Raw genomic sequence first — 10347 nt, forward strand, 5'->3', positions numbered from 1 at the left:
CAGGTGTCATGCTCACTTGCACCCATTGACAACAATATCCAAGATAGCCACGAGATGGCGACCCGAGCCTCAAAGTCTGCAAAGACAGATCACATTTGTTTGACTCAAACCAAGCATCTATGGCTGTATTTACACAGGCAGCCCAATTCTGATATTTTTTCCCCACTAATTGCTATTTTGATCAATCAGATCAGCTGTGAACAAGATATGATGTGAAAATACAAATTAGTGGGAAAAAATGATCCGAATTGGACAACCTGTGTAAACACAGCCTTTGTGTATTATTTAGATTTTAATCAGGATTTTATGTCCACCAGCAATGGGTTTAGGCCTATTCATAGTTGTGCACAGGTGTGTAGGCCTTACTATAGCCATAAATACATAATAGCGTAAATTTAACAGTGGATTTTCACAGGAGACGACAAGAGGCGATTACATTTCAGAAGACATTAATTTTCATTAGAGGGAAGCGAGGTGGGCCTGGTTCATTCGGCAATGCTATAGCATAGGCGAGGGAGCGTGAACAGGGAGGGACAAAAGTTGGGGAAACCGAATTTATGCAAAAGCACTGCGATATCGCGGCGTTATTGACCAATCGAAGCCCACTATAGCTTCCAACCGTGGAAAAATTACCCAATTGTCATATTTTGTAAAAGTAAAGATATCTTAATCGAAAATTACTCAAGTAACAGTAATTCAGTAAAATACTACTTGAGTAAGTCTAAAACAATTTAGTTTTGAATATGCTTAAGTATCAAACGTTTTAAATATGCTTGAGTATCAAAAGTAAGTGTACTTGCAAAAAATACTTCAGTATCAAAAGTAAAAGTATATAAATAATTTCAAATTCCTTATATTGAGCAAACCAGACGGCACTTTTTTTCCCTTTACGGATAGCCAGAGGCATGCTCCAACACTCAGACATAATTTACAAACTAAGCATTTGTGTTTAGTGAGTCCGCCAGATCAGAGGCAGTAGGGATGACCAGGGATAATCTCTGGACGAGGAATTTTACCATTTTTACTGTCCTGCTAAGCATTCAAAATGTAACAAGTACTTTTGGGCGTCAGAGAAAATGTACTGAGTAAAATGTACATGATTTTCTTTAAGAATGTAGGGGAGTAAAAGTAAACGTAAAAAAATAAATAGTAAAATACAGACCCTAAAAAAACGACTTAAGTAAAATATTTTTAAGTACGAGTGGGTTGGCTGTTGATACCTAGCATGCTGTCTGGGCGAAGTCAGTGTGGCTTTGTGATGCATCATCAAATGTGGAAATCCACTGTAAAATGTAGGCTATACTGTATTATGCCTACCAACATGATATAGGCCTGTAGTGACAGGTTTGTTTTACTCATTTGACTTTGAGTATTGTTTTGTAGGGTGAACACCGTAAATAATTCGAGTTTAATGGATGCACGCCTGCTTTTGTAATACCATCAGCTGTTTAACCAAACTTGTTATTTGGCTGACTGCCACTCTCTACCTTGTTCCATAAGGCGGAAGGAGGGGGCTGATAAAGTTCTGCGCATGCTCTATGGGTTGTTTTTCACAAAATCATCGCTTAAAGTGAGCTGAGCGACGAAAGTTCCTTGTCTTTGACCAGAGACCAACGCGCAGACGGGCGGACGATAACAGCATCCACTGCTGTTATTAAGCCTTTACATCTAAATGAACTTTTGTCAAAGAAAGCCCTGATCATGCCCACTGCTTTTGCAGGGCAAAGATATTGATCGGCGTTAAAATACAGATTTTGTTTCTTATGAGATTATTTTTCATATACTTTCATTTTTCGGTAGGCTACCTGTGTTTTTTTTCACCATGGTGCTAGGAAAGGTGAAGAGCTTCACCGTCAGCTACGACTGTCTCAATGACAGCAATGTCCCCGTTTTCGCAAGTGGGGACTCGGTCTCAGGGAGGGTGATCATCGAAGTCACTGGAGAAATCCGTGTGAAATCTCTTAAAATTCATGCAAAAGGATTTGCGAAAGTTCGTTGGACTGAATCGCGAAATGCTGGCTCCAACACTGCCTATACGCAAAATTACACTGAAGAAGTAGAATATCTAAACCATAGAGACATCCTAATTGGACATGAAAGAGGTAAGAATATACAACCTTATTTGTAGCTAAAGAAATAACTTTGTTATTGACGTGCTCTGTGTAGGCTAGTCATGGTGGCTCTTGAGGTTCCATACATAGAATGCTCTTGTGATGTCAACCTATACTATAGGCTAACAATGAACACAATTTAATCTATAACAGAGACAGATATGGGGACGATCTATCAAGCAGCTCACAACAGTACCTTTTATTTGGTTTAATACTGACTATACAGCCGTCTATAACACATTATGTAGGCTATGTCTTGAGACATGTCAACTACAGTATTCTTCAATTCATTTTTATATTTAACATATGGGAATTTATTTAAGCATGATACTTCATAATCATGTAGGCATATAGCCTACATAATTCTAAAGTGTATCTTTAGGCTATCAAGGTGGCTGTCGGTTGCATAGTGAATGGGAGTCTTCTCTATCCTTCCTTCATTTTAGCCTATATAACAATTATATGAACCACAATATTTTCTCAAACGCAGTACATGAAGGTGCATAGCAGTCTGTTTTACATATGTGCAGTTTGATCCAAAAAATAGTTATCGAGCGATCATGTAAAGTTTAACGTTGTAGCTATTCTTAAGTTTCCACCATTGTTCAAAGCTGGTTCAATCCTGTTCAGAAACTGGTTGTGTGGGGTGAAGGGACTGGGCTTTCTCTCCGTTGATTGGCTGAAGTGCTCATGTGTCTTCAAATGACCTCATGCTTTTGCAGAAAATGACAGAAAAAAGTCGGCAACTTTGTATCCGACCTGTCAGCACAATGTTACAAAGTCGCATGAAAATACATTTCATTCGTTCCATTTAGCCTATTCTATTATGCTTTTATCTAGTGATTAATGCTAGCCTACTGTGTGTAGCATAATGAATAGTACATAACAAGGCCTGCAATTGGCTATGAACTAGAAATTGGAATATGATTATCTGGAGGCTAAACAATTTAGCCTATTTGCGGATAATAAATGTAGGATATTACTTTTTGTTCACTTCAGAATTACACATCACTGAAATTTGGTAGTCCTAGTCGCTAGAACAGGTTTGTTAGCTTGTTCCTGAGGTAGTTGATTTTTCAGCTGATTGGATAGAAAGGTCCGTCCGAGAATTGAAGTAGCTTAATTTAATGTGGGGTGGGAATTTATGCCATCAAGTATTTTGTACAGTGTTGCCCAATTTATAACTTAGTTACCTTTTCCTTGTTACTGGCTGTGATTGAATGTTTCTTGATGGTGAAAATAATGTATTTAATCTGTCTATGTATGGGGGATAATGTATGCATGTTGCTAATGTTTTTATATCAATTGTTGAATAGTTTTAAGTTTCTTGAAATGGTCAAAGCCTTACTATGTGTCTCCTATTGCAATCATGTATGCAGTTAAGGGTATCCGTGGCATTTAATAAAGGTTTAAGTAATATAATTTGCTTCTTTGTCTGTCCTCTTTTTCAATAACTGTGTGTGTTCCTCTATTCTATCCGTTACAATATTTTTCTGACGTGTAATATTGAGTGGGTAAAATTTCTCTGGTACTTGGTGCAGTACACGCGTCAGGTCTTGAGAGGGCTGTGCATGATAGTGAGCACGTTCGGTTGTGCCACTGACTGAATGCCGCACACAGTGAATGCGTTATGAGAGAGCCGGCTTGGGGAAGCTGCTCGCTCCGGTTTAGGCCGGTCCTCTCCTGCTCCAGTCTGCTTTTGAGTGACAGTTCGGCAGTTGTTTACCACGACTCTGCCGCTGCTTAAGGCTGGGAGGGAGCGCTGAGCTGGCAGAAACGGAGCTCCGGCTCCATAACGCGTAACTTTTAAATAATACACAGCAGGGTAGACATTATGTAAAGAAAAAAAATCGACAATTTCTTACAAATCATATAATGCTTAATAACGCCCCGTCCCCCCCTCCGCCTATTACACAAGAATAATACACAATGTGAGAAATAATTATTAGATTCTCTATTTTACAGTTAATCATTGATTGGGACAGATTATATCACTTATGTGCTTTCATAAAAACAATATTTTTATTTAATACTGATTTAAACAATGTGTCAAAGGATTCTTGTTCAACACTTAAAGTTTTATTTTTTTAAATACATGGGTAAATATGTGTTTCCAGAAGGGTCAAATGGATCTTTAATCATAGAGATCATAATTTCACATTTTCATTTTTTTCTTCTTCTCATCATTGTCATTACAAGCTGTGCCTTCCTGGTGTCCAAGAAATGAAAATGATAATAATTATGACGTGAAGTTCTATCGTGCTCTGTTCCCTTCTGTTGTGGCGGTGTTGCTTTACGTCTGTGTTCTTATACGTAGGTGACATCGTACTGTATATTTTCCAGGTATGGTATACGTGTTGGAATATTGTCCCTCCTCTTGTTTCAGACGATGACAACTCAGAAGAAGGACTCACCACCATCCATTCAGGACGACATGAGTATGCATTCAGCCTTGAGCTTCCACAGATGTAAGGATCTCCTCTTTACCTATCAAAAGACAGATTTAAAAAAAAAAAAATTAATGACAAATACTTATATTAATATCCGTATGTCTGTCCTTAGTTGAAGATTGAAATAGCGTCTGGCTTTGTTCTCCTGAAATGACCTGTTTTTGACCCCCCCCTTGTCTCTCTTTGTCCCCTCTCTTATCCCTCTCAGACCCCTGGCTACCTCGTTCGAAGGGAAACATGGCAGTGTGCGCTACTGGGTGAAGGCCGAGCTACACAGGCCATGGCTTCTGCCCATGAAGACCAAGAAAGAATTCACAGTCTTCGAACACATCGACATCAACACTCCCTTACTGCTGGTGAGCTTAAGGATCTTTCTCCTGTACAGTGTTTGTATGTGTAGTAGACTATAGGCACTTAATTGGTCACCCCTAATCTCTTCAGGGTCTTTAGAATTGTTCAATGGTTCATTTGGCAACGGCGATCGAGTTTCATTGGCAGCCAAGAGAGTGACTTAAAGGCAGATTACTAATTTCTAGCCACAATTGTTGCCTAAATATAGAAAGAATTAGCCAGTACCAGCACTCAGGCCCCTTACTTTTAATTCGTTGTAATCTGATTTGGCGTAGTGGCTGCCAGTGCCTATTATTGTGGTCGCAGAATGTGCTTGTCCCACATGTTGTTGATGTTGTCGTACCAACTGACACAAAGCACAGAGGACACCAGTGGACATAGGTTGTGAAAAACACGGTTTCCCCATACCTAACAGATTATTTCCTGATCAGTTGGTATTGTAGAGAAATTATGACATACAGCACATGGTTAAAATGAAGTGATGATGTTGAGTTTATGTGTGTGTGCAATTACTGCTGAGTGAGAAATTATTTTAAATATTGGGTTGTCTGTGACAGCCACTTGCTGTCTAAACATGCCTTCCGGGTATATGGAAAGAGAAACTGGTATCTCCCTGTATTTGAATGACAGGCCTCAGGCGCTTTATGTCATTATGCTAGCTGCACAAGGTGCAGTTTCTGTCAGGGGGCCAATAACATGTGTTTTCCCCCTAGGGAGGACTGCGTAGAGGAATAAAGACTTTTCCAAACACTTACGTTTCCTCTCTGTTTCAGTCACCCCAGGCAGGCACGAAAGACAAGACTTTATGCTGCTGGTTCTGCACCTCAGGTCCAATCTCCTTAAGTGCCAAAATCGAAAGGAAGGGTTATACCCCAGGTAAGAGGAACACCCCGACTCTGTCACCCTTATTGATTAGTCATTTGGCACTCTTGAAGATAGATGACTGCCTTATTATGTTTGATGCCATCTCAATCAAACGATCCTTTAACCGATTTAACTGAACCCCTTCTTTCTTGTCTTTGCAGGAGAGTCTATTCAGATCTTCGCCGAGATTGAGAATTGTTCGTCTCGCATGGTCGTGCCAAAGGCAGCCATTTACCAAACACAGACCTTCTACGCCAAAGGGAAAATGAAGGAGGTCAAACAGCTGGTGGCCAACCTCCGAGGAGAGTCGTTGTCCTCGGGCAAGACAGAGACGTGGAGTGGCAAAATGCTGAAGATCCCCCCCATCTCTCCCTCCATCTTGGACTGCAGCATCATCCGAGTAGAGTATTCTCTCATGGTTAGTACAGCTACTGCCCTGGATAGACCATCTCTTTCTCGCTCTGACCTTTGATAACCAATTCAAACAGGTTGAGAGAAATCTGTAGCTATCATCCATATAAATATGGAGTATAGTGTGCTGTAAAATGAGAATATGCGTCATCGGGATCCACATTGGTACTAGGCACTTTTGAATAGGTTTCTTGAGTGGTTCCTAGAAAGCTCTCTATGGTTCCCGTAAAGGCCTGTGACCTAGGCAGTCATGGCAAAGACACTCCCATTATACCTTGTGTTCTCTCCATACGCAGTTAAGAGGATCAGTCTAGAATATTAGTGGCAACACCTGTCTTAGAGGTGCTAATGACCTCTTTACCCTGTCATCGGACTGCCCCTTGCCTAAGTCTTAACACTGTTGAACACACAGGTTTGTTGTTCAATGAAGGTGGGCCTTCAGTTCTAACCCTCAGTTGTGTGCTGCTTACCCTCTCCAGGTGTACGTGGACATCCCCGGAGCTATGAACCTGTCTCTGAACCTGCCACTGGTCATCGGCACTATCCCACTGCACCCCTTCGGCAGCCGCACCTCCAGTGTCAGCAGCCAGTGCAGCATGACCATGAGCTGGCTAGGCATGGCCCTGCCAGAGCGCCCTGAAGCCCCACCAAGCTATTCAGAGATCGTGACAGAGGAGCAGAGACAGAGCCTGGAGGTGACCTCGGCCAGGGATGAGTTCGAGGGACCACTCTTTGCCTATATCCAGGAGTTCCGCTTCCAGCCCCCTCCGCTCTACTCTGAGGTATGCATCAGCACAGCATACACCCTCGACTTTTACACACTGCAATAAGTGATCATACTAAAGTCTGGTAGCCGAGAGGTCTTGGTCTTTTCGTTAAAGCAGCGTTTCCTCCTCTTCCTCTAGGTTGATCCCAATCCTGATCAAGCCAGCCGGACGGAGGAACGGAGACCTGACACTTGTCCGTCACGTTGAAGGAAACACAGAGTCCTGCCCGGAGAAGTTTTGGGCGTTTCTAGTCAACTCTGTTTTTGTATTTTTTTCCCCCGGTGACAGCGTTCGCACTCCGCTGTCAATGTCGAGAGGGGAAAAAAACAAACAAACAAATACCACAGGTGAACAAAGCCCTGCCCCCTCCCACAGAGAAAGGCGCAGGAAGTCTGCCTTCCTGTCAGCCTGCCTGGCCGGGGAAAGGCCGGTCGAACATCCACCTAACCTATGAGGGGGAAGAAAAAAAAACTTTTAGTGGAGACAGCCTTGGTGGAGTGAGTGATGACACGCCAGGGCCATGTCTGCCTATGGCTCTTAATCGCCTGCTTTTTTTCTGTAACCACTGCACTTGCGGACATGGCTTTCACATAGAGCAGAACTATCATGTCGAGACCTGAGCAGAAAAAAAGAAAAACAGGAAGAAGAGAATACAATATAACCACCACTGTCTGAAACGCTCAGCAGCAGTCAGCAATGGAGCAAAGACTAGCCTCCTCCTGCCTCATTTGGGATTTTTGCACATGTTATTCTTTGCTTGAGTTGTGTGGCTCCATTTTAAGAAGAAAAAAGAATCACTAATAGTTTTTTTTCTGCCTAGTAACACGCTGGACTAAAGAGACTGCAGGCTTAACTCATAAACTTCTTATCCGCACAACGTCGAACAACGCAGAGAACATATTTGGACAAAAACAATGCACTGACCTTGTTTAAGCTGTTTTAAGATGTTATTTTTCCTTATTACATTTCCTTAATGATTTGTAGACTGGACTTGAATGCAGTAGCACACTCTCTCCATCCAAAAGCTCTTTTTCTATATTGCCTCCTCAGTTTGGTTCAAAGTGTGGCATCACTTTTTTCTGGTTCTGTACTATGTTCTGTCCTTTTGAATTAGTTCCAAACTTAGAATGCCTTTTCATGCCAAGCATTGTTTGCTTCGTGTTTATGTTGTGCTTGTTCTGGTGTAGAGGAGCCGCAGGCTAGAGCTTGCCATTCAAGTATAGCATGAAACACAGAATTGTGTGTGTGTGTGTGAGATGGAAAGAGTGGGACATATCAGAATTCGCACACTCTGTGTCTGCAGCCCCTCTACTCATAGCACAGAGGCGTACAATACTGCCTAAAAAAAGCACTGTCTCAGGTGATCTTCTCACTCGCCAAACGGTTGAAAAAAAATAGTTTTGTTTTAATTGTACTGTTTGAAATAGCGAAAGGAGAATTTCTTAAAAAAATATATGAAAAAGTATATTACCATAACAAGAGAGAAGAGACATACACACAGAGCAGCGATGCTGCTTTCCAAAATGAACGACATTCCCCTTTTTGCCATCGCTGCACTTGCCGACTTCATTCACCAATTGTTTTATTTTCCAGACCAGTGAAGCCTGAAATGCTAGAATTATATATCATTTAAAAAAGTAAGACTACATGGTTTGATCTGCTTCAAATAACGGGGCAGACGCAAACCCAGCCCGGCTAAATGCTGGGGAAGAATTGGACGTTGCTAAAGCTCCACTCAAACTGGGCAGAACAAGTAGTGGTAGGTTGAAATGAGTAATACATTGGTTTTCAAACTCATTCAACACCTAGACCAGTAATAGTGGAGATTTGGCATCGTCTTAAACATGAGGCACTTTTTGATAAGGACAACATTTTTAAAATTGCATTGACAGTGAAGGTCTGTGAAGAGTTGGGGATCCACATCATTTCCTGATGAGACATTTAGTCAAACAGTGTTGTGTTGGACATAAATGCATTATTTCATCTTCTAAGACGTTTTTTGAAAGTTTACAGTTATAATTAGTTGACAAGTTTGTATGTGTGTGTGTGCTCTGTTTAGATCTAGCTAGCAACTATAAGAATACTGCTTACAGTGACAGACAAACTACAAATTAAAGTGATCTTATCTTAGTGGCCTTGACACAGAACTGACATAATTATGATGCTTTGTTATCAAGTGTCAATATAATTTACAACCTTACTCTTTTAGCTATTTTCTTTTCTTTGTATGTGTGATTATGCAGTCCTTTCATGCTTTTCAAAGGGACAAAAAGGGAATAATTTTTTTTTCCTTTTAAAGAAATTATTATTTTATTTTTTAAATGATGATCCCTGGACAAGCCTCTGTGTGTTTTTTCTGAATGTGTTTAGTGATGACTGGGCTAGTTTATGTACTTGGGCATTGATGGTTACGGTAGTTATCCAGTCAGACAACCCCATTTCTACTCACCTATCAGCTTCAGGGAACAGCTGTGGATCAGCAACCCTCCCTTCCCACTGAGAACGAATTAGCTTACAAATGGAATAGACCGCTATTCTAAGATAAAATCACTTTTGTTTGTTTTTTTGTTTAGATTTTTATCTTGGGGAATATGTATCAAGCTAAAATACAAATGAATAAGCTTAAATCTGTTTCAGGTTGGTCAATTCTATAGTCCATTGTTCGGGCCTCAGTGTAGTCCAGTTTTTAAAAGCTAAATTCCTGACTAACTAAAGTGAGGAATCAAAACGTTAGAAATGGGAGAGTGCATCTGAAGTGTTTTAGAAACAAAGTGCAATATTACTCATTTGAATTAGTTTCATTCACTATTTGTATGTTCAAATTAGTCCTTTTTGTCTTTTTATAGTTTCTTAATCACGATCATATATAGATATTGTATGAATGTCCTGAATGATTGTAACCTTCTGTCTTAGTATTTCTTTTGAGTTTAATAAACTTTTGTTAAAAATGTACATTGTTGTGGGAACCAGTAATTTCTTCTTGATGAAACCTAATGAAACTTTCAGCATGGGTTTTAAAAAATCTGATAACTTAGATCAGGTAAGTTATCTGAAATCAATTTAGTTAGGCTCATCCAACCATAGACTATATAAAGATCTTCATCTTTATATAGTCTATGGTTGGTTGAGCCTGACTAAATTAATATCAATATCGGTACAGCAGTCCCACATTTTGAAAGAAAGCAAGGCATCACTAACTTGGTCACTACACACGCAGCCCAAGCTTCCATAACTAGTGCAACAGCGCCTCTGCTGGTTGTTCCTAAAAACAGACATCATTACACTGGATCCACTATTCCAATCTTATAGTGTGAGCCTGACACAAGACTTGGGGCTCGATTCCATCCGTATGTTGAAGTTCAGCGCTATAGCGCAATTTGAAATGTAAAGGCA

The 10347-nt window shown here is 40.6% G+C and overlaps 1 protein-coding gene across 1 annotated transcript; it reads left to right on the plus strand.

The window, feature by feature from the left end:
• Nucleotides 1–1586: 1586 nt before the first annotated feature.
• Nucleotides 1587–9906, plus strand: arrdc3a (arrestin domain containing 3a). The gene is made up of 7 exons (XM_055886145.1): nt 1587–2102; nt 4498–4579; nt 4770–4917; nt 5686–5788; nt 5938–6194; nt 6667–6969; nt 7093–9906. Exons 1-7 carry the CDS (start codon nt 1823–1825, stop codon nt 7159–7161), a joined length of 1242 nt encoding a protein of 413 aa, XP_055742120.1. The 5' UTR covers nt 1587–1822; the 3' UTR covers nt 7162–9906.
• Nucleotides 9907–10347: the final 441 nt, after the last annotated feature.

Source organism: Salvelinus fontinalis, chromosome 28 (genome assembly GCF_029448725.1).
Source record: "Salvelinus fontinalis isolate EN_2023a chromosome 28, ASM2944872v1, whole genome shotgun sequence".
Classification (NCBI taxonomy): Eukaryota; Metazoa; Chordata; class Actinopteri; order Salmoniformes; family Salmonidae; genus Salvelinus; species Salvelinus fontinalis.

Coding starts and splice junctions, on each gene's coding strand:
- arrdc3a (XM_055886145.1), top strand. CDS start 1,823: ATGGTGCTAGGAAAGGTGAAGAGCTTCACCGTCAGCTACGACTGTCTC. Junction 4,918..5,685: donor TCAACACTCCCTTACTGCTG/GTGAGCTTAAGG, acceptor TCTCTGTTTCAG/TCACCCCAGGCAGGCACGAA. Junction 6,195..6,666: donor GAGTAGAGTATTCTCTCATG/GTTAGTACAGCT, acceptor TACCCTCTCCAG/GTGTACGTGGACATCCCCGG.